This window comes from Ammospiza caudacuta, chromosome 4, assembly GCF_027887145.1.
Source record: "Ammospiza caudacuta isolate bAmmCau1 chromosome 4, bAmmCau1.pri, whole genome shotgun sequence".
Taxonomy (NCBI): domain Eukaryota; kingdom Metazoa; phylum Chordata; class Aves; order Passeriformes; family Passerellidae; genus Ammospiza; species Ammospiza caudacuta.
Window position 1 is genome coordinate 30,918,302 of NC_080596.1, and position 23,822 is coordinate 30,942,123.

Genomic DNA, 23,822 nt, shown 5'->3' on the forward strand with positions numbered 1-23,822 from the left:
GCCCCTCGGGGCGCGGGTTGGTGGGAGCGCCGTTCCTCCCGCGCCTTCGCCCCGGCCCCACGTGTCGGCGGGGAGCGGCGCTGCCATGGCAGCCGGGGGCGGGGGTGTCCCGCGTCCCGGGAGCCGCGGCGGGAGCGGCGGCGGGAAGGCCGCGCCGGGCCGGGCAGCGGCAGCGCGGTGCCGGCAGGAGGATGCGGCGGGGGTGGCTGTGCGGGCCGGCCGGGCCCCGCCGCCGCCGCGCCCCGGAGAGCTCCCTGCAGGTAGCCCCGGTTCGCCTCGGGTTTGCCGGATCTCGGGGTGCGGGGACTCCGCATCGAGAGGGGAGCTGCGAGGTTTGAGTGACAAAGCCCCGGCTAACGAGCGCGGTTTGTTGGTCTTGCAGGATTTCAAGGTGGGGAACCTCCTGGGCAAGGGCTCCTTCGCGGGGGTCTACAGAGCAGTGTCCCTGAAAACCGGCCTGGAAGTGGCCATCAAAATGGTAAGGCGGGAGGCCAGAAAGTATCCGTCTCCTTAGAGACCGAATGCAAAGTTGCAACAGGTTGGGGTTATGCAGTTGGGCACTGGTGTTTGGGTTGAATGTTTGTAAATAACGGACATTAAGATCGTGACTCGATCCTGAAAGATGCACCACAACGAAAAAGACTTAATAACCAATAGAAATGCTTTTTAGTGTTGGCTACATTTAGCCTATCTCTGTAGCAAAATGAGATTTAGGTTTCTCTGCTTAAGTATTTCAGAAAAAATATTAATAAGCGTTAGTGTTGATAATGTTATCACTTGACTGCTTTCAGTTGTGGTGTTCCTCCAATTATCTGTAAGACTTGATCATTAAAAGAGTACATTAAGTTAAACTGTGTGAAAACTTTATATTTAAAAATTGCCAGGCAAACATGCACTGAACATCTTAAGTTATGCTGTGATCCACTTACAGATAGACAAAAAAGCCATGCACAAAGTTGGAATGGTACAGAGGGTTCAGAATGAGGTGAAAATACATTGTCAGCTAAAGCATCCATCTATACTCGAGGTAAGAACCTTGGGGTTTGTGGAGAGGGCTGTATATGTGACTTGCTGCAGGGTCTACAAAATGGAATTTCATTTTTTCATTGTCTTTTTTTTTCCAGCTTTATAACTATTTTGAAGATAGCAACTATGTGTACTTGATACTTGAGATATGTCACAATGGCGAAATGAGCAGATACATAAAGAACAGAAAGAAACCCTTTTCAGAAGATGAAGGTGAGATTTTTTTTTTGGTCTGTGGAGCTGTCTGCATAACTAATTATTAATATTAATAACTATTAAATTCTAGAGGAAGAGTGTTTAAACCTGCCATCACAGTTTCTATACCTTAAAATCTTGTGGTAAGTGATAATCTAAAGATTGATTGTTATTGTGTATGTATTCACCTGTATTTCTATATACATTTGGTTCTTTTTGTGCTGTATGGAGTATAAAAACATGATGATCTTAGAAGGCAGATACAGAGAGAAAGTAGAGCTTACCTTTGTACTTAGAATTGTGTTGAAATGTGAGTCAAGACTGGGAAGAGGAAAGAAGAACAGAACATTTGTTTCTTTTTGTGCTATATGGAGTATAAAAACAGGGTGATCTTAGAAGGCAGATAAAGAGAGAAAGTAGAGCTTACCTTTGTACTTAAAATTCTCTTGAAATGTAGGTTAAAATTGGAAGAGGAAAAAAGAACAGGAAAATTGGCAACTTCTGCCTTTAGTGCTTCCAGACTCACCTCACTGCTCACCTCTCACTCAGTTCTTCCTACTGAGAAGAACTTCTTACCTGCTTAAGAAGTTTCCTGTTTACCTGCTTCTCTATCAGTTTCTAATTTAACTCCATGATTCTGCTATAGATAGGGATTTTTTGGGACCTAGGCCACAGGACTGGATTAATGGGGTATTGCTATAAAAGCATCACTAGTTTAATTTGTATCTGGCTTTGATTCTTAAGAATCTAATTTGAGAAAGTTTGGGCCAATTGAAAATATTTCCAGTCCCGTTTCCTGTGTTACAATAAAGAACAAAGTTGTACAAAGGTAATTCCAGTTTCACTAGTCTGACACCTAAGAAAAAATAGAAGCAAGACAAATAGCAGGCTTAAAGCTGAGTTATCTTCAGAGCTAGGATTTCAAATCTAAGAGTGCAACGTGTGGTTCTGTTTTGACAGCGCGACACTTCCTGCACCAGATTATCACGGGCATGCTGTACCTCCATTCCCACGGAATCCTGCACCGGGACCTCACCCTCTCCAATATCTTACTCACCAGCAGCATGAACGTCAAGATTGCTGATTTTGGCTTGGCCACTCAGCTGAAGATGCCTCATGAGAAGCATTACACCATGTGTGGGACTCCCAATTACATCTCCCCGGAGATCGCCACGAGGAGCCCGCACGGGCTGGAGTCGGACGTGTGGTCTCTGGGCTGCATGTTTTACACCCTGCTCATTGGCAAGCCACCTTTTGACACAGACACTGTCAGGAACACACTGAACAAAGTGGTGCTGGCAGATTATGAGATGCCAGCCTTCCTGTCCAGAGAGGCACAGGACCTCATCCACAGGCTACTGCGCAAAAACCCCGCCGATCGCTTGAGCCTTTCCTCCGTCTTGGATCATCCTTTCATGGCCAGGGGTGGCTCTGCACGGAGCAGAGATCTGGGGAGCTCAGAAGATTCCATGGACAGTGGGAATGCCACCATCTCTACGACCTTCATGGGCTCTTCCAGCATCAGTACCAGTGGTAGCTTGAAGGAAAAGAAGAAGCTGTTAGTTGGACAGCCGCTCCCAAATAAAATCACTTTTTTCCCTACAAACAAGAATTCCAGTACAAATTCATCAGGAGATGGAAGTGGTTCTTTCCAACAGTGGGGAATTCAGGGAAAGGAAACTGGAGTAAGTGGCAGGGGAAGAAGCACACAGGCTGCTGAGGAGAGGCCACATTCGCGCTACCTCCGAAGAGCCCACTCCTCAGACAGGTCTGGCACATCCCACAGCCACACTCAGGGCATCTCCAACGTCATGGATCGCTGTCACTCCTTGGAAGTGCTTTCCAAGCCTAAAATAGGAGCAAGGGAGAACACAGAGTACTTTTCACCTGCCAACAGCTATTCTGATATAGGAGAAATATTTAAGGAGAAGACTTCTAGTACTTCTGGTTCTTTTGAAGAGCAGATATCTCCACCTGTAAAAGATCAACCACAGTAAGAATCAGTTTTCTGTTCAGATGAAATTTAGAGCTCCTTTATTGTCTTCTTTCCGCTTGCAACAAGTTGATGATTTCTTTCCCCACAGTAATTGTAGTAGAGAGTCTTGCTGATTGTTCTTTGTAGAAGAGACAGATGAAGGGAGAAGGCATTCAAAGTGCAATTATCAACATTTTTACTTGCTCATCTCTTGAGGTGATTTTTATTGATGCTTGGAGAGGATAAAACAAAAATTTAGTAAAGATTAGGCAATAGATTACAGAGATATGTCAGAAGGAAGGTGTCAATCACAAATAATTATCTGAAATTGAGTCCTGTACTTATTTGTAACTTCTCTGTGAAAATCCTGGCTCCTTTTCTATAGATTTTCTATGAACAGAATATCAAAAGAATAATTTTCTGTTTTAATATAAGGACTTCCATATCTTAGTTCCTGCATTTCTTTCCACATGAAGAACTGGCATAATTTCCTATGTTTTCTCTTTGCAAATCAGTTCAAGGAAAAGACAAACAAGAAACTGAAAAAAAAAGTAAATGGAGTAAGAAGTTTTTCTTGACTGTTGTCAGGTGTATGACGCAAGCAAAGTTTAGTGGGCATGTGCATTCTTTCTAGTATGAGAAATGTTTGATAAATCAAAAGTTTATACAAATGTTACTTAATGCTTACTTTTGTTCCCCATGACTTCACAAAGCCATGCTGAATGTAAACATGAGAGTATATTAATGTGTGGGATTAACTTAATGGTTACAACTTTTTTTTAATAATAATTGATTATAGGAAAGCCTTTTACACCTGTAGATAGCTTGCACAGCAAAATCTTAAATGCAAGTCCTAAGACTTGAATTTGATAATTTATATTCTGTGGTTTTGGGGTGGTTTTGCTGATAAATGAGCCCTTGCCAATGGTGAAGCAGTCATCATCACTCAAGAAAGTGCAAACAGGTTCAGGCTATGGAGGTAAAAAAAAACTCACAGAAGATTAGTGTGAATTTACAACAGATCAGTGACTGCAGTAACTGGTTTTGTGTGTATTCTTTATCCTTCAACACTTGCATTCTATCACCTGTGGCTACATATATGTGATCATCTAAAAAACTGGTAAAAAATCATTATAATTTCTGGGTTTGGCTGTATTTTATACAAATTCAGATTATTTTGGGTGGCAGGATTGGCATCTTTGAGCTGCATGTTTGTTATGCATGCCATCACTGGGTCTTCTCCAAGGCTGTGAATTAAGTGCTAGATGTAGGAACAGCTACTGCTGGCAGCATTATCATCACTTTTCGTTCCATTTGGAAATGATTTTATTTGAAAATAAAATAAAAAGAAGCACCTTCTTTGCTGCCTAGAGCTACAAAATGCCACCTGCATTTCCTAATGTTCTAAGTGTTGTGGTTTCTGCAGCTGTAGCATTTTAATTTTTGATGTGCAAGTGTCTTTGATGCAAACTTGATTATGTGTGTAACTTTTATTTTGTAGCCCAAATTATCTGTGCCCAGTGAAGCCCCAGGTTGGTTTGTTAGAGCAGAAGTCCCAGGCTGAGACCATGCAGCAGTGGCTTGGAAGCATGCAAACAAATGGTGTGTTACTCATCACTTCTGTATTTTTGCAGTCAAGTTAAAGACTTCTGTTAGTTTCAGTGAGATTTTCTATTCTTCTTTTATTTCTTTGTACATTGAATTTGAATATATAGTTTCCTAAAACAAGCTTGTTGTTTTCTACTACTATTTTAGCAAAAAATAAACAAACAAAAAAAAACCACAACAAAGAGGAAATCAGAATTTTAGACCCTGTTGTGTAAATATGTCAGAGTAAATATATGACAAAATACTAGCAGGTGACTTGAAAGCCCTGTTGATTTAGTTGTGCAATTACAATTAAATAAGAGAAGATGGGATGTCAATGAATGAGAAAAATAATAAGGTTACAGAAGGATGGGTGGAGGAAAGGACAAAGACACAGAAGGGAAGGAGGTGTTTTTTGTTGTGCATCATATTACATCATTTACAAATCAAGTAATTTAATCATAAGAATAAACCATAAATCCATTCTGGCCTTTTTTGGTTTGATATTACTGGACTCCTTCCCTTCCTGTCTACAGGGATTTGGAATCAGAGAACATATGGTCTGAATAATCCTATTTAATTTTTGGTCCCTTCTCAACTGTTCAGCCACACAGCAGAAGGAGCACAATAATGATGTGGGTGAGGTGAAAGTTGATCAAGGGCTTAAATATCAAAACTAGGGAAGGAGTTATGGGAAGATTAAATATAAAAACAGATGTTCAAAATAAATAAATACAAGTGTTTTAAAAATAAAACAAGGGTTTTGCAGTGTGCATTTAACATTTTGAGTACTAAGACCTCTGGTAGATGGTAAAAACACTAGTTAGATCAACTGCAACTTACATGAAATCTGCTACTAGTGGTTATCTGAATGGTAAATAAGCTGTTTTTCAACAAATGAAACTAATTCTTGTATAAGAATCTACTTGAAGTCCTTGCATTTTGTTTATAAATTATTCTTAAAAATTATTTGATGTATAAAAACTGAAGACCATCATAACTGCAATGTAGGAGCAGCTTAAAGTAGCCCTGTAATTTTGCTACTGTTGGTAAAAGGCCTGATGATTTGGACTGAGAATGAAAGAAATCCCATTCTTCCCTTAAATAAGCCTTCTATACAATCCCTTAAAAAGCTTTTGAGCTATAGTAGAGTTTTTTCCTTCTGGCTCTGACTCTGAATCTGCAATGTCCTTTGTGGTGCTTTCAGATGCTCTGGGGCCACCTGCAGACCTGAGTGCCAAGAGTAACACACAGGGAGGCTTTCGGTACCACCTGGATGTGCAGCAGGATGCACCAAGGAATGCATGGAACACCCTAAAAGACATCAGGAACCATGGAGCATCTGGGGACTGCTCACATTCTTTGAACCAGAGAAACCCAAAGCAATGCATCCCTGGAGTTGTCTGCAAAAATGAGAAAGTTCAGCCTGGCCTCTGGCTGAACTCCAGAGTGACATGTGGCCTTTGGTCAGCTCCAGAGCAAAAGCAAACTTGTGGCCAAGAACCATCAGCACACCAGAAACCTACACTGAGGAGTGTTGTGTCACCTCTCACTGCTCACAGGCTGAAACCCATCAGGCAGAAAACCAAAAATGCAGTGGTAAGTATCAGTTCTGAAAATGGGAACAGTTGAAATGCTTAGTATGGTGTGACTGCCTCTTTAAAATCACTTGGTAAAATAGAAATAGATGTTTTTAGGAAACTGAATCTAGGATAATTTCATTTAAAATCATAGTAGTAAGATGCATCTTAGCTTTTGTATAGAGAATACTTAAAGCATGATAGAGCAGACCTGTCTGTGTTTGCTTTTAGGAAGCCTCACCCTCAGTTACCAGGCTGATACCCTTCAGTCATCTCGAAGTGCTCTGCTTTTAAAAAAAATAGCACTAATAACAAAAATTACTGTAAGAAGCATTTATCTGTTTGAAGGGCATTTAAGGAAAAATAAAAGCATTTATTAAAGCATTTGTGGGGGGGAAAAAAGTGGTATCTTACCTTTTGCAGAAAGTAAATTATGTTTAATATATTTTAGGTGAGCATTCTAGATACTGGGGAAGTGTGTATGGAGTTTCTGAAAGAACACCGTTCGCAGGAACTTGTGAAAGAAGTTCTCAGAATATCTTGTGATGGAAATGTGGTGAGTACATTTTTGATTTCTTCAGTTTTATGAAGTGCTTGGAGTTCATTCAGAGCTGGCTTTTTCTTTTTAAGTGATTATTTCTTTTGAAATCCTCTGTTTATATATGCACAGCTGTTAACTCAGCCCCTCCATAGTAAAGCCATATAAATACAAGGAGCAAGCAATTATTTCAGAAAAAAATTGGACTTGACTTTTGGAATAGGTGAAGTATTGGTGAAGAAGTGCTGCTGTTAAACAATTACTTAGAGGAATAGAGCTTAATTAAAATGTGAGTTATTTCCATACCTGTTAAAAGTGCACAGTGCTGTAGTAAGTTGCAACTATGCACAATTTTTGTTCCCTTTTTGTAGATTGCAGTTTATCATCCAAATGAAGGAAGAGGTTTCCTTCTTGATGACAGACCTCCTCCTCCTCCTGAAGGCATCTGCACATATAATTTTGACAACTTGCCGGGTAACCTGAAATTTACTTAAAAATTATCATGATTAATGTGATATTTTAAGTGAATCTTGTGACTTTATAGCTTTCGTCTATTACTTTTCAGATAACTCTGAAGTAAAACTCCTTTCAGAATTAGATTTAAACTACAATTTAACTGGAAAATGTTTTGAAACTTCACAAGGAAGTGTGACTCACAGGTTTTGATTCCTTTTATATGGAAGCTTTAAGGAGTCTCCCCTTTATAATGTGTATTAAAATAAAAACTCTTTTAATGTTTTCCTCATTCATACCAGGAGCTGTTGGTGGAAATAAGTCAGTTTCTCTAAACATGCCTGTCAAGTACTTAAATACTACTCACAACTTTCAGCTATCAAATATATAATTTAAATTACTTCTCTTCAAGCTGCTGCATGAGTGTTTAATCTGCTAAATTCTAAATTTTCTTTTTTAGAAAAGTACTGGAAAAAATACCAGTATGCAGCTAAATTTGTGCAGTTGGTGAGAACAAAAACCCCCAAAGTGACGTTTTATACAAGATATGCCAAGTGCATGTTGATGGAAAATTCACCCCCTGCAGATGTTGAAATTTGTTTTTATGATGGTATGTATTCATTTTTGCAGTTATGCTAATATCTAAATCATCACTTTAGGGCTGCACTAAAATATTACCTAACACTAAATAACCACCACTCCAGTTTGAAGAAAATAGTGCACTGTAAGCAGCTTTTTGGACACCCTGCCTTTATTTTAGCACTTGTAGATTTAGTTGATTCTTAATTCCTTAGTGATATTTTTTTCAGGAAGTACGTGTTGCAAAAGTGTTAATTGAATTATACTTTGGTTTTATTCATGAGCTTTTATTTCCATGGTTGAACTGTTATTTTATACAGCTCAACTGAAAGTGTTGACATTTTCTTGCAGGAGCAAAGATCCATAGGACAGCTGGTGTAACTCGTGTGATTGAAAAGTCAGGGAAATCCTTCACTTTGAAAGGAGAAAGTGAAGCAGGGTTGAAGAAGGAAATCCAGGCTTATATGGATCATGCCAATGAGGTGAGGTGTTTTACACAGACCTTTTCCAAGCATCTTCCTGAAAATTCACCTTCCCTTTCACAAATGTGCCTCCTGTGTTGCTCTGCATGTTTTTCATTACACTATTAAAGAGGGAGGGTGTTGTTTCTGGAAGAACAAATATCAGAGTAGAGGTAATGGTTACAATCCCTCACAAGCAAGACTGAGGGGAAATTCTTACTAGTGTGTAAAGCAGGTTTGTCTGTCTGGTGAAAGGATTAGACACTACAAATGAAGCTGCTTTATACAACTTGAAAAATTCAGTACTGTTGAAGTTTCCTTAGGTGGCCTCACTTGCCACAAAATGTGTATGAAATAGTTATACAAGTCTCAGTTTAAAACTTGAATAAACTCCTCATTTCAGGGACATCGTATATGCCTTGCACTGGAATGTGCTGTTTTGGAAGAAGAGAAAAGGAGTGGAAGTGCTCCATTTTTTCCAATAATTGTTGGAAGGTAATATCTTTCAGTTCAAAATACTGATGTATTTGAATATTTATGTATTTATTGAATATTTATTGCATACTTATGTACATGAACTGAAAAACAGTTCTGTAGAAAACTCCTGCCATCAAGTGCTTTGGACAGTCCATGGTAAAATGAAGGAAGAGCTGTTTCTTCATTTGTTTCTTTAATCCCTTTTGTACAGACCTTTTCCCTGTTTTTCTCATTATTTTTCCAGGAAACCTGGTAATACTGAATCACCACTGGCTGTAGCACCTCCACTGTTGGACAAGACAAACTATTCAAAAGAAGTTGTGGCATTGGATAGAAATCAAGCTGCCAGTTCTACTCCAGTTCAGACTCCAAACTGTGCTCCTGTAAGTACAGAAGGATGTACCATGGAGACCAGTCTCCCATGTTGCTGTTTTACTTGAATTAATGGAATTACATGTACCAACCAGTCTCCCATGTTGCTGTTTTACTTGAATTAATGGAATTACATTTGTATGGCCATGGGCTTTTATTAGCCATTTGTGAGCATACTGACTAGAATATGTGGATTTTGATACCTGGATTTAAGAGCATCTGAAAAATCAGAACACTCCAAAACTTTGCTACAAATTCCCCCTGGGAACAGAGTTTGAAAATTGCTTATTTGTGTTAGACAACAGTCTTTAGTTTGAAAGCTCTTATGTGCCCTCAGTGCTGTATAACAAATGGTGTCACAAAGGGTATTGGCACTTGATGTTGTTGTTCTGAAATTATCAAGTCTTAATGTGTATATAATAAAAGGGTAAGTGAGAATATATGTGTAGCCAATAAGGCTTTGTGAGCAATTTCATCTGGTTTGTTTAAAAGGCCCACCAAGCTTTGGTTCCTGATAAAACTTCCTCAGCTGACTGAATCATACTGGGGCCTTGGCACACTGAGTTTGTATTGTGAGCTTTGTTGAATATACATCAATCTACATTTGTAGGATCTGCATCTGTTTGATTGTGTAGTTCATGTCCCTAGTACAGAATCCTGCACATTTCCACCTGCCTGAAGTGAACAGACGACAAAAAGTTGTGTCCCTGTGGGGTTTTTCTACTGTAATGCTGTGAAATGAAGCATGGAGGCTGAATCTGTCTGTACACATGAACAGGTGGCACTGACCACTGCAGCCCCTCAGGAGGATTAATGCCAAGGTTGTTAATTCTGTTCATTCTGTGCATCTCTGGCTTTTAGGTGGTGCCCTGTGAAAAGCCTACATTTCTGACTGACACTGTTGAAAAGACCTGCTCCTCTGTTCATCCAACGGAATGCAGCCCAAATTCAGCCCAACTTGTCAAATCTGTTTTTGTGAAAAATGTTGGTTGGGCTTCTCAGGTGGGAAATTAATAAAGGAGGCATGTCTGTTCTTTTTCCTATGAGGTTGAGATATCTATTTTTTATTGAAAGTTGATTTGTGAGGAATCATTCAGTTGTGCACTACAGCTTAAGTCTAAAATTTGTATGCATAAAGATACTTTTAAATAAGTGTCTTAGATAAAAACCATAGTGATCTACATAACTAGAAGAAACCAAAATAATAGTTCAGTATCTCAGTTACCACAGTTTTCCTGTGGCTATTACTGCCTGTTTCAGTGTCCTTTGTCATTTAAATTTGACTCTAGTAAAAAACTGAAACTGTTTCACTTCTCTGTTCACTAATACAGATACAAAGGTGTCATGACAGAGTTTGTAATAGCTACAGACCAGATCTATATAAGAGAAATGTATTTTCCTCTACAGCAGGAGAAGCTGTTTCCTGGCAAAGCCATCTTCCCTCTGCTTTTCTGTTGGATAAGCTTTAAATTTAAAACATTCTTGGCTTTCCAGATAAAGTAAGCTTCCTCTCCTAACAGAAAAAGTTCTCTTGATTATATATAAAGTTTAAATTGTGTATAGCTGTGATCTCTCACAAATGGGCTTCTTTTTAGTGTTTGGCCCTTCATAAGATTTCTTTAGGAGTGGTTAAGCTAAAGGTAATGCTTCATTTATCTGGTATTGACAAGGATATCTAAAGCCAAGCATCTGAAACCTGAGGAAGTCAGCATGAGACTACTTCCTCCAAAGTAAAATCCATGCCATCTTTTTCTTTGGAAGACTGACAAAATACCTAAGTCCCTTTAGGAATTTTGAAAAGCTTTCAGTTTCCATTATTAGAAGAGTTCTAGGTTTGTAATTTTGTATTTTGTATGCTCAAACCACAATGTAACCTCTCTCCTCAGCTGACCAGTGGAGCAGTATGGGTTCAGTTCAATGATGGATCCCAGCTGGTAGCCCAAGCAGGTGTCTCTTCCATCACTTACACTTCTCCAGAGGGCCAGACAAGCAGGTGAGTCTGTTCCTGCCACAAAAACATCCAGCTGAGTGCAAAGCTGCTGTACATCAGACAACTTCATAGCTGCTCCTGACTCTGGTTGTAAATTTTAAATCTTAGCACTGCCATCACTTCATAGTTGGTTAGCTTATGTAAGCTCCTTAAATAAAGAGAAGCACCCCTAGCCAACTGATAACAAATAAATATTCATTTGTTATCTGGATAACAAATGACTAAAACAAGGTGGGAATGAATCTGCTTGGTCTCCAGAGTACAGCCACTATTCATGTGTAGTATTATAAACAGGGAGCTTGAGCAAAGTCATGTTTTGAAATAACTATATTGTCATGAAATAAATTATTTAAGCATCTCAATTTTTCTATGCTGCTTTGCCACTCCAGGTATGGAGAAGATGATAAGTTGCCAGAATACATCAAAGAGAAGCTGCACTGTCTGTCTTCTATTCTTGTAATGTTTACCAATCCTGCTGGTCCTCACTGATTCAAGGACACCGGGTGTCATGGCACAAGAGCTTAATAAACTCACTCATTGGCTTCCCAGTCAAGTGACTGATCTTACTCAGCCTATGCAGAGATTCTTCCAAAATCTGGTAAAAATCTAGGAAGGGGAGGGTTGCTCTCTTTATGTGTAGCAAATTGTGTGTGAAGTCTCATCCAAAACATATTTTTCATTAAAGTGATGGATAAACTCACTCAAGCCAAGCTTTGAGAAACTTAGTTCTTGACTGTGTTAAGTCTTTGGAAATAATCTGAATCTGTTTTATTTTTTTTTTCTTACTCCACTGCTTACTCAGTGCCAACAATCAAGGAAAATGCATCTGTGCTGTTCAAGTATTTGTATTTGTAAATAACTTATATTTTTATGTCTTACAAGTAATATATGTAAATATGTATATGTTTTATAAGTCTGTTTTTATTTTTTGTAGCAGCAGCTTAAAACTTCTCTGCACAAGCATGTTATACAAAAAAAAAATAAATGCAGTGGTAATTGCCTGGATCTATTTATTTGTTTCATGGTCAAGTAATGTTAAAGGAGAAGAGTTAATAACTTTAGGTGGTTTTACCTTGTTTTACCATTGAGTAATACTTAAAACAGCTGAAGTAGCATTAACAGCAGCTTTTCTCCCAAGCATTTGGCTTCAGGTGTGCTAACACTCCTGATGGTGCTTGTATCTGCACTTAAATACTCTAGGACTTCCTTATCAGGCAGGAAAAGAACTTAAATCCAAAATGATGTTGATGAAGAGTTTCAGAGGAGCTGCAAGCACAGCACAGCTGAACTGCTCCAAGCCAGTTTTCCTTGTTCAGCTGCTGTTTAAAAGACAGAACTTTGGTTGCTTTGTCATGTCCAAATCAAGGAAATAGCTTGCAAATAAAGAATTTAGTACTAGGAACGTTTCAAAACAATATACAAGTAGCACTTGCTATGAATTAGCTTATAAAAAAGTCCTTCACAACATTTTGTGATTCTGTAGTATGAAAGCCCATAAGAATAAAACTCCTGTATCCTCTTCAGTTAGTATTGAAAAAAATCATCTTTTAATTCAGTAGTTTCTTAGTGTTTGAACAATTGAGTACATAGGAATAAGAATTATATTTATTAAATTCAAACAGTAGAGACATTAGACAGCATAACTCATTTCTGGAGTTACTCCAGAGGTTTTTTCCCCAGTAGCATTAAAAGAGCTAAACAAACCCATACAGATGAGCTTAGGCCCATTATGAAGGAAAATTAGATCTCACTTTTTAAAATAAAGCCTGAGTGACTAAAACAGTGTAAATTCCTGTTTCTTGTACCCTAATATCAGAAGAAATAGCAGTTAACACCCAGGAGCCAGTTTTCTCCTTCCTCTTAATTAACCACCACTGCTCAGCACAGTGCATTCATTCTCACCAAGCACAAAAGTGTAAACTATTGTGCTTAGACATTTTTTCTTGTAGTTAAGAAAAGCTGTGCATATTTCAATGCTGCAGGTTTTTCTTCTTGCTACAAAAAGGCATTCAGCAAAACAGTAGAGGAAAAATTGCACATTTGGTTCACTGGAGTTCAAGTAACAGCTGCTGAAAGTGATTTTCAATGGCTCTTGGTCAACTGAAAGACCCAAATCCCACAGGGCACCTCCCTTCCTGTGTTTCTGTCACCTGGGGGAGATGTAACAGGCTCCAGAACCAGATGTCTGTATTAACCAGTGCTTACAAGCCAACAAACCCAACATCAGGTTTGCTCAAGTAGTGCTGTCTCCATACAAAGTGCATGCAGCTCAACTAATCTTGTAGTTGCAAAAGAGTTACTAATCCTGATTCACAGAATCAAGATAATGTTTCATTTACTTCTTTCTGGAAAGGATGCACGTAACCTGTGACCTTCACAGCTGCACTCAGTGCACATGTACATCACATAAACTGTACACACTTCAAACATGCCATGGTATTGCTCTGACCTGCCACATTCCTTCCTCTGCTGCCAGAAAAGCAGGACACAGAAGCCAGCTGCAGCAGGGGTAACCAGTACTGGGGTATGACCAAGTTAAATGTTCTGTCAATGTGTAAGTACAGGTGTACAGTTGTTAGCACACAGCCAACAAGGTCAGTGGTTAGGTACTCCTCGTTCAAAAGCAGTAATAAACTATTACTTCTGCTTGGTTGTACTGTTTGGGTTTTTCTAAAATACATATTTAACAATTCTCTTCCTGCATCCTCCCATATCTGACAGAAAATGCAATTAGTCTCTTGTACACTATCTCCAAGAGTAAGAGAGAGGCTACAACTACTCCACAGATCAAGCTGAATGCCCAGCGTGGCCCCAGGTGAGTGTAGATTTGGCTCACAAACACAGGCCCAAGGATCCTTGCTCCACTTCCAGAGGCAGTCAGCCATCCCATGTAGACACCCTGCAGCAGATCAAAAGCTTATGTAAGTGATACTGGCATTATTTAGCTTGCCATTAATTCCAAGCCATTAGCCTAACTGGAAAATGTAGAAGTATTTAAACAACCACTTATCTGTCTTAACTCATTAAGACACTGATTACTTTGTTTCCAAGAGTACTGCTGAGCCTCTCCAAGCTTTATTCCAAGGCTCCACTCATAGGTACTCTACTGCTTTCTAACAAAAAATAAGTTCTGGCTGTGCTCTGGCTCAAAGTATTAAGTCTCTTTCACCAAAATATAACAGGAAAAAAATGGGCAAAAGGGGGATAAAATTTTTTGTTAAGCAATAATGTAAGTTTGCTATTTTGTTTCACTGTAACTTGCTCATTCCTATGCTCATAAATACACACTTTACCTGACAAGCTAGAACAGTTTTGAGTGAAAAGTACAGAGAAATGACCTCTTCACCTCCCCAACACCACAAAAGAATGGAAAGAAAATCCAGTTTATCAGCACACAAAAAATAGCTCTACTTTTTAACCTTAGCTTTTCTTAAAGAAAACAGCAAGTGCATTAAGTATTTCTGAGAAAGCAAGGGTAAGGATGTGAGATGTGAATGTGGAGGGTAAGCTAAATGAAGAGATGTTTTGTTTGACAATAAAACTTCTAAAAATACTGCATTTATGTCTTTTTTTCTAGAGTTAGGTGTATACTAAAAACTGCCCATACTGGGGGGGGTCTAGTAGTAGTCTTTATAGTAGTCTATAGAATAAACTTAGTTTATATAATACACTTAGTAAGAGACATTATTCCATGCTGGTATTCCAAATATATAATTGGTATTTAGGAAGAGGACTCTGCCAGAAGAGTCATGAAATTTTCACATTGTAAGATTTGCATGAGTAGCACAAGCCTTGCTTTCTAATTCCCCTAGAGACTTGCCTTGGATTTTGAAAAAGATTGGAGTTCCTGCAAAGTTCTGCCCTGCTTAGAACACTTATTATTCTGCCCTGCAAAGTCCTGCCCTGCTTATTATTTGGCTGATGACAAAAGGAATTTTAACTAGATCTCTCATTCTAATAAAGAGAGTGCACAGCAAGTGACATAAAGCTTTTAGGGATGGTGCTTACCTGAGGCTTTGGTCCCAGGACTTTGGAGTACAAAGTGTAGGACATGACATTGCAAACAGGATAGCCCAAGCCTATGAGCACATCAGAGCTGATGTACTGGGCCAGGTAGATCATGGGAGTGTTGAGGCACCAGGACTGTGTGACAGGGCAGCCCACAGGTTCTGCTGTGTGGTTGGATGGCAGCTGCAGCTCTGGCAGACTCCAGAAAGGTGCTAACATTTCACTGGGGGCTGTTCTGGGAATGGAGTTGTTCTTTATTTCTGTAAAAATAAGTTATTCATATCATTAGGAACAAAAGTGCAATGAAAGGCTTTCAAAAGAAGGTGGTTGGTAAGACTTGAACTATACCTTGCCACTGGATATTTGGTAGTTTCTTGCCCCAAGGCAGTAAGATAAAGAATCCAACCAAGACAATCAGTAAGCCTGCATGGAGTATGGCACGCTCACCAGTCCTGCCAAACAATCAAATTGCAGTTAAATGTATCAAATAATTTAATGTAAAATTTAGGTAGCTGCTAATGACACACCCCATGATATCTGACCAAAACACTGGCAAGAAAAGTTACAAAATCCCAGCAACTTACAACCAAATTTTCTTGTGATTCAAGGAGAACAGACAGTCAAATAAGAGGGGGTTATGTTAACAGAATAAAGAACAACCACAACAGCAAGGCTGTGCCAGAATTGGAAGTATTTCATTATCATAGCAAACCCAGACTCATTACCAGTGAGAGACTTGAGTAAGAGATTTGGCCCTGCCATAAAACTTTTTACATTTAGCCAACATAAGAAACAAAATCCCAAAAACTTACTTTTTGGATAGTGTTTTAACCACCATGAAAACAATAACTGATTCAATGCCAATCACACTAAGGATTATTCCATTATAAAAAACAGCTTCTTTCCTGGTCCAGGAATACATATCCATTGTCAGTGGAGTAGCTATACTGGAATGACAGAACAAAAATACAGTAAGCATAAAAACCTTCTTCCATACATTAGTGTCCATGCAAGTGTCTGGTATACACCAAATATACTCTGAAGCATCATTAATCTCTTTTTGATAGTTCATGAAACAATGTTGGAGTGAAAACTAAGCAAGAGTAATAGAGACACAAAAAAAAAAAAAAAAATTAGACCCTGTGAGAACAAAAATTATAATTTTGATAATGTTTAAGTTTTAGCAACCAACCAGCCTCTGAAACCTCAGTTTTCTAAAAATAATGCAACTCATGACAAAGCCAAATTGTAGAATAAATTTTAACTACATTAGAGCTCAAAAAACTTGCAGAATAAATCATATATATTCAAAGTATTTCCTAAGATAAAAAAATGAAGTACACACTTGAGCCTGAGATAATGATGCTATGTTTTACTTCTTTTCTTACAGACAGAAAATTTGGGAGTAAATAACATACATCTTTAAGCTAAAAAAAACCCAGTCATATAAAACAGTGTATTTCAGAATACAACTGTATTAACTCTATCAAAAAAATTGTTTTAATCATTACTGAAATAAAAGATGCACTGAAGGTTTTGGAGATAATCAGAATCATACTAAGAAATCACACAAAACTAAAACAAAAAATAAAGAACAAGGTACTCAAGGGAAAACATGTTTTCTCTGCAGATTTTAGCCAGCCTAAGTTAAGCTTTTTTTTTTTTCAGTACTTAAAAAGTTGAGGATGTGGGTTAAAAAGTTTGCCTCCATTGAAAAGCTTTTACATTAATGATTTCTCTAGCACAAATATGGTAGATATGGTAAAGGTATGTACTATTCTGTACATATCTTTAGTTATTGCTGACCTTTAATTTGTTACTTCAGTTATCACTGACCTTTGATACATTATCAGTGCACATCAGCTTGACTGCCTGTGGTTTTGGACTGCTACTTAGGAAGATGAGTGGAACAGAAAAGCCTTTACATGCACTCCCACTCTAATTACTCTACATGTCTGAATATTTTGAGAGAAAACAGACAAACTCACGTTTCAAAGACAGCAAACACAAACAGGATGACAAAGAAGAGAACGTTGAGTGCTACCACAGCAACGTGGTCAATGCTTCCTTCTGTGTTCTGATCCAGAACATCACTTCCTGCAGCAACACAAAAGAACTACCTGAACTGCACACTGAGCTTTTTCTGATACCATCAAAAATTACAAACAGCGATGATTCCTTTGGTCTTCCAAGTATTTAGCATGTAAGTTGGTGGGCAGCTAGGCAGGTACACTTTGACATTCAAATTATAAAGTTTTTATATCAAAATGGAGCTGTTCAAATTTCAATTCCACTGTCAATTACAGAAAATGATTTCTAAACTGGTTACATGGTCTGTTTTCCCAATGAATCTTGAGTGACAGCAAAATAAGCAAACTTCTTGAAATATCTGAACAATGGAAACCAAAAAGTTCTCTTCTCAGGTCAAAATTACATAGCAGGATTCTCAGGATGAAAATATGGAAGGATCCATACAATTTTTTTTTTTTTCCTTCTTTGTTACCAGACAGCACCATGGGCACAACACAACAAATGAAGCAATTTCTGGACCAGCTAGGGAGAGATGCAGCCTATTTTCCACATCAGCTTCCAAGTCCATCAAACTTTAGAATACTTCTAAATGCTTCTATGTAATAAGAGAGTACTTCAAAATTAAAATCACAGAATAAGTTTTCAAGGAAACACTGGTACCTTCTCCATTAGAATTGATACTTTTGTACTGGCGTCCCATGTCATCCACTCGATGCTCCCTAGAAATGTAAAACTTTTTTTATTAATACACACATTTATTTGATCTATTGTTTCTATTAAAATTATTGTAAATGGTATCATCTATAGGATAATTATTTGCAGCTCCATTAAACATCATCTTTAAAGCTGGCACCTGACTGCAGTGAACACTGTTCAAGAAAGGAAATATTCTAGTGGGAGCATATCATATATCCATATGCATTTACACCAGTGTGATAATGAAAAAAAAGTCCCCTGAGAATCTTAAAGGAAAGACAGACACTGAGATCCCTACAGACAACCTAATTTCTCCTTAAAGAAAATACATGGGCAGCAACTACCAACATTAAACTATATCAAGCCTAATAGTCCAATATCTTTAACTTTTTAAATCAGTTTACATTCTAGCCATAACATCACCAAGATGCCTTTATGAGCAGCAGAAAAATACAGTATTAAAGAAGGTAGAACCACTTAAAAAATGAATAAAAACTTACAGTTTTAGCAGGTTTATTACTCCTCCTGCTGAGCAGCTATTATTTGCTCCAAGTCACCCACAAAACAAGGTAAGGTATTTATAAGGTTTTTTTTTTACTTGATTACCTGAATATGGCAAAGATGAGAATAATATTAATAACTCCTAAGAGAGCTCCAAATAACACAGGTGTTGTGTACATGTTCAGCTGAAGACACAGGAATTTCCACGTTACTCCTTCTTCTCCAATAAGTGTAAAACATGTCTGAAAAACTTAAAAACATCAATGTACTGTGAAAATCTTGAGAATCATTAAGAAAACATTAGAACACATAATAAAAGTTCTAACTGTCAAGTAAAATTTAAGTATTATACCTGTCAAACCTTTTACATTTTGGGAATTATACTCTAAATAAACAAAATGGATACCAGTGGGATCTCAGCTAGCCAGGAAAGTACTTGATTACATAAAATAAAAAGTATAAACAGCATCATGACACTTATAGAACTGAATTCTGACTGTACCAATAGTTAATTTTCTTGGCAGACAGACAATTTTTTTTTTTTCTTCTTGCTCTTAATGGAAAACATTGGTCCTGGGACTGGATTATCCCTCATGCTAAGGGCAAACTAGAGAGAAAAGATGCACTGGGTGAGGTTTAAATTAAATTTTAGATTGGTGCAGAGCAATTGGACAAGAATGTTTCATTTATATTGGCTTAGAGAAGTATAGATTAGTGGACCCCATTTATTCAATCGTAATATCACTGAAAAACTATGCCATAAAATCCCCTGCATACAGCTGCTGAGGATTCCTACTTCCAATGCCCAATTTCAAGTAAGAGAAGTGAGGAAAGAAGATTTTGCTTTACCTGGGCCTAAAATGAAGCCAACTGCTTGGCAGGCACTGGTGTTGGCCATGGCACTCGTTCTTTCCGTCAGAGAAGTGGCACCCGCAATATACGACCGAACTACAGCCACATTGCCTTCAAAAAACCCCAAAACCAAGCAAGTGTTCATGTAAATATCAAGTTCATATTGTTAAATGTTGAGTGACATTTATTTCTGGGGTTTGTTTGCTTGGCAGGCACTGCTATTGGCCATGGCAGTCATTCATAGGCACCTGCAATATATGATCGAACTACAGCCACATTGCGTTCACAAAACCAAAACCAAGCAAGCGTTCATCTAAATATCAAGTTCATATTGTTAAATGTTGAGTGACATTTATTTCAGGGGTTGGTTTGCTTGGCAGGCACTGGTGTTGGCCATGGCAGTCATTCTTTCTATCAGAGAATAGGCACCTGCAATATACTATTGAACTACAGCCACATTGCCTTCAAAAAAACCCCAAAACCAAGCAAGTGTTCATGTAAATATCAAGTTCATATTGTTAAATGTTGAGTGACATTTATTTCAGGGGTTGGATTCTGATTTTGCAAGGTAATAAAAGCCAGCACTCCCTCTGGTATTTTTACACAACAGCACAATTACACAATTTTGTTACAAACCACTACAGGCCAACCCTTTGCTTTGTTAATTATTGAGTTCTCATTCACATAATGATAAATATGGTATTAAAACTTAATGTTAAGCATCCTACACGAGACACAGAATGTAACAATTTCCAGAAATGTACATCCTGCTGTGTTTACCTGCTCCAAAGCCCACGAGAGCACGGGCAGTCAGCATGTAGTACTTGTTGTGGCCATGGGGCACGTGGATGTAGGCATAGAGACAATTAGCAGCTACAGAAATAGCAGTGGAAATGACCAGAGGTTCTCTCCTGGGCCTGTGGTTGGACCAGAGGCCAAAGAGGGGAGAAGCAACCATTTGGCCAATGCTGTATGAAGCTATGATCCAGCCCAGGAAACTGGCATCTGCTGTTGGATCAATCTGCAGGAACACAAGAGTCAGATCTGTGGGGAAAGCACTGCAGTGTTGACATTACCAGCAACACCCTCTGAGAATGAGTACCTGGCACACCAAGGACTCTGCACTGTCATGCTATCTCTGGGTAATAAACCTTGCATTGATCACTCCCTCCAGCAATGCACCCAACCAATAAAACCCTCTTTGCTTCCTGGGAATGGCTCACTGGCAGCAAACTCCAGGAGATTTTGATGTTCTGGTAGAGACAGACCTTGAACAGCAGGGCAGCACCTTCCATGCCAGCAGCAAGGAGTCACTGTCTCTGCACATGCCTCATTCTGTCCTGATTTACTGCTTGTCACTCTCATTTTTTAAGATTTTCTGATGTTTACATTCTTGTAGCAAACTTTCTCACACACTTTTTCTAAATAACTTATTATTTTGCATTCTTTTCTAGAAGAAAAGAAGTTTGATAAACTGTTAGTTTGTCCAGTGTCATTGGAGAGGTGGCACTTTCACCCACCAAATCCACTGTCACTTTTAAAAATCTGTGAGTGTTAAATCAAAAAATAAACTTCCCTTTTTTCACCTTAAAAACAACAGTGTGTGCATGTTGTGTTGTTTCATATCCTATAGCGACAGCTGGCAATGCATTTTCTTGTTTTCTGCAAGAATTCAGCATCAGCCTCACCTTCAGTGACACCTCTAGGTCCCTGCCCAGGTCATACTCTCCAAATTTTGCATTTGAAAAGTTTCTTCTACAGTTCCAGGGGCACTGAAATCCTAGCACAGATTAAACTGAAGTTTTAGGGACTTCTGTGCTGCTTTTAAGATCTAAGAGGTTTAAGATCTAAGATCTCAGATTTAACATCTAAGACCTCCAAATAAGCCATGGCCTTCCCCTGTTAGGAATACCAAGATCTCTGTGCAACAATGTGATATCTACAGAGCAACTTCTACCTTCAGTTTCCTCTTTTATTATTTTTTTTTTTCCAAAACACAGACAAGTCTTGTCTACTAGGTTTTAATAACAAGACTTCTGTTGAAAATCATGATATTGGAAAACCAAACATTTCTGGATTATGATGTACCTTTACCAATTGTACCTTTAACAATTTTGCAAGAAATAATAAAAGCTGTCTAAGTGGATGGCAGAATAAAAGTCTCTTAAAGCCACACACCTCCATCCACTTTTTCTTTTCCTAAATAAAATGCCAGGTTTTCTATTATCTACTTTCTGAGCAGGAGTTTTCTGTTCTTAATTATTTTAAAAAACACCCCATATTTACAAACCTTTTGGAGATAGGGCCACACAGACATAATTACTATAGAGAAACCTGTAACACAGTAAAAAAATGAAGTTATTTTATTTGCCATTTTTATCAATAATTTTCTTTTCTGAAACAGTTATTACAAGTCCATTATTCTGTATTATACCCCCTATAGAATAAACCTGTGCATTTCCTGCTTCTTTTAAGGAGTGCTAATTCCTTGTATCAGGAGGAATTATCTTCAAAAGTTCATTTTATAGGTGCATACACACTAAACAAAAAACCTCCTATGTTGTCCTTCCAATGGAAAGAAAACAAGGTCCCCAAAGTAAAAAGAATTTCTTGATATACTGACATATCTGTATTCATTAGTCACAGAGATTTTAGCTAATAATAATAAATAAAAGAGTTACTGAAGTATCCTATGAACTTCAAGATAATTTCTAGGCCCACAGAAAATCATCAAAGGTCAAAAATCAATTCTTGTTTCTGGGGGGAGTTATTTAGTCCTGCAATGGAGATGCAAAGGCCAGTAGGAGAAAACAAGTTTTGTTACATGTTTTTGAAATAGACAGCATACATTCCCATAAAAATCTTACTTAAGAACTCCATGTTATTTCTGTTTTCATTGCCCAGAAGTTTCACTCTGGGTGATAAAAGTGCAACCTTTGTTTTGTTGGGTTCTGAGCAATACCCTTACTTTGCCACTACCAAACTAGTCATAAGCCACACGCTTATGTAATCCATCTCTTTGTGTAAAAGCAGTTTTATTATTTACCAGATGTAACTTTCTGTTTGATTTGCTAAGATTCAGACATTCTCTTTTAAACAATCAAACAATGCACCTTTTCTGAGGTTAGAACAGTGGCATCAAAGAAGCTCTCTAGCTGGAATTTTCAAACCCTGTTATTTTCAAACCAAAGTATATTAATTAAACAAGTAACACCAAATTTACTCACCTACACTGCTGAGAAACATTGTCAGGTACATGATCCAGATGGATCTCCACCTGCTCTTATAATGCTCCTGTGATTCCACAACATCCCTGGTTTTCAAACAAAAAGCAAGAGAGAGAAAGAAATCATTATCAGATCCTCTTCTAGTTGCTCCCACATGGCACTGCAAACATTTTTCACCAGTCTCTCAATGCAATTGTGTAACTTGTTAAGGAGGAGTGGATTTCCACTCAGCAAAGACTATAAAGAATATATTTTTTGCTGGAAAAATACTGGATTGACAAATCAAACAAAATAACAGAAATGCTATCACACACCAAATGTCACACAGAGAGATCTTGATCTAGGCAGGTCTTCAGTTCTGCAAACTCTGTATAGACACTTTGGAGTATAAAACCTTTGAAAAGTGGGTGTTAAACCCCTCACAGCTGTAACCTTATAAGAACCAAAAACCTGAACAACCCTTGATTTGACTAAAAGCTACACCCAGTCTGTTTTTATGATGAGAAAATAACAACATACAACGTAAAAGCTGTGTGTAAAAGATACTGCTGTAGATTGCAAGGGCTGAAAAAAATTAAAATAGAAGTTACAAACTAAGTTAAAAAGTAATGTTTATTCACATGATGCAGACTCAGGTTATAGATATAGATGCCTAAACATAGTTTACAAACGCTGTTTATGCGAGTCGTACCTAGACTTAAATCTGCGATTTTAAATTCATGATACTTGTTTTGCTGTCAGAAGGGGGTAAAATCCCCAAACGCCGAACAGCTGCCCGTACACGAAGGCTGCTATTAAATCCCCAGACTTCTGCCGTGTATTAATCCCGCTGGGCGTTTTTTAGCAACTTCCCAAGGCAGTGCGTTTGTGTTTTCCCGCAGAGGGAAGCAGCCCCCGGCCCGCTCCCACAGCCGGGCCCGGGGCGCTCCGGGACACAGGCTCCGAGCTCCGGAGCGCTGGGGACGGCGGCTGGGCCGGGACCCCGGCCGGGCAGCGCCCCCCGGCCCGGGCTGCCCGTGACGGGCGGGGAAGGACCCGGCACCCACGGGCGGCTCCTCGGTGCACCCGCAGCGCCCCTGCACAGCAGAACCAGCTCTTACCTGCTCTCCTCCTCCTCCTCCTCATCCGCCGTGATCCCTGCGGACCCCAGCAGCGGCTCCCGCCCGTCGGGACGCGCCTCCGGAGCGGAGCCCGCGGCCGCCATGGCCCCGCAGCGCCGGGCCCCGCCCGCGGCCGCCTCACGCACGCCGCCAGGGGGCGCCGGAACGCGAGCG

General features: G+C 38.9%; 2 protein-coding genes across 2 annotated transcripts; one reads left to right on the top strand and one right to left on the bottom strand.

The window, feature by feature from the left end:
- The first annotated feature begins 416 nt into the window (after positions 1–416).
- PLK4 (polo like kinase 4) lies at positions 417–12,579 on the top strand. Its single transcript, XM_058803008.1, has 16 exons — positions 417–478; positions 932–1,027; positions 1,125–1,239; positions 2,182–3,214; positions 4,698–4,798; positions 5,991–6,382; positions 6,815–6,919; positions 7,273–7,375; positions 7,815–7,964; positions 8,285–8,415; positions 8,798–8,889; positions 9,116–9,254; positions 10,105–10,245; positions 11,130–11,236; positions 11,623–11,831; positions 12,036–12,579. Exons 1-15 carry the CDS (start codon positions 476–478, stop codon positions 11,720–11,722), a joined length of 2,808 nt encoding a protein of 935 aa, XP_058658991.1. The 5' UTR covers positions 417–475; the 3' UTR covers positions 11,723–11,831; positions 12,036–12,579.
- On the bottom strand, positions 12,239–23,764 carry MFSD8 (major facilitator superfamily domain containing 8). Its single transcript, XM_058803009.1, has 12 exons — positions 23,649–23,764; positions 22,549–22,634; positions 21,612–21,655; positions 20,102–20,342; positions 19,319–19,432; positions 18,575–18,719; positions 17,933–17,991; positions 17,230–17,338; positions 16,054–16,188; positions 15,590–15,693; positions 15,242–15,501; positions 12,239–14,132 (listed from the first exon to the last, which is right to left on the bottom strand). Exons 1-12 carry the CDS (start codon positions 23,750–23,752, stop codon positions 13,917–13,919), a joined length of 1,617 nt encoding a protein of 538 aa, XP_058658992.1. The 5' UTR covers positions 23,753–23,764; the 3' UTR covers positions 12,239–13,916.
- Between the last annotated feature and the right edge of the window lie 58 nt (positions 23,765–23,822).

Bases quoted from the DNA above. Each gene is read 5' to 3' on its own strand.
- PLK4 (XM_058803008.1), top strand. The intron at 6,920-7,272 runs GTGAGTACATTT...CCCTTTTTGTAG, and splicing joins TATCTTGTGATGGAAATGTG to ATTGCAGTTTATCATCCAAA. The intron at 10,246-11,129 runs GTGGGAAATTAA...CTCTCTCCTCAG, and splicing joins ATGTTGGTTGGGCTTCTCAG to CTGACCAGTGGAGCAGTATG.
- MFSD8 (XM_058803009.1), bottom strand. From the start codon at position 23,752: ATGGCGGCCGCGGGCTCCGCTCCGGAGGCGCGTCCCGACGGGCGGGAG. The intron at 17,339-17,932 runs GTACCAGTGTTT...GTGTTGCTGCAG, and splicing joins TATCAATTCTAATGGAGAAG to GAAGTGATGTTCTGGATCAG. The intron at 14,133-15,241 runs GTAAGCACCATC...GATCTGCTGCAG, and splicing joins TCCTGGGACCAAAGCCTCAG to GGTGTCTACATGGGATGGCT.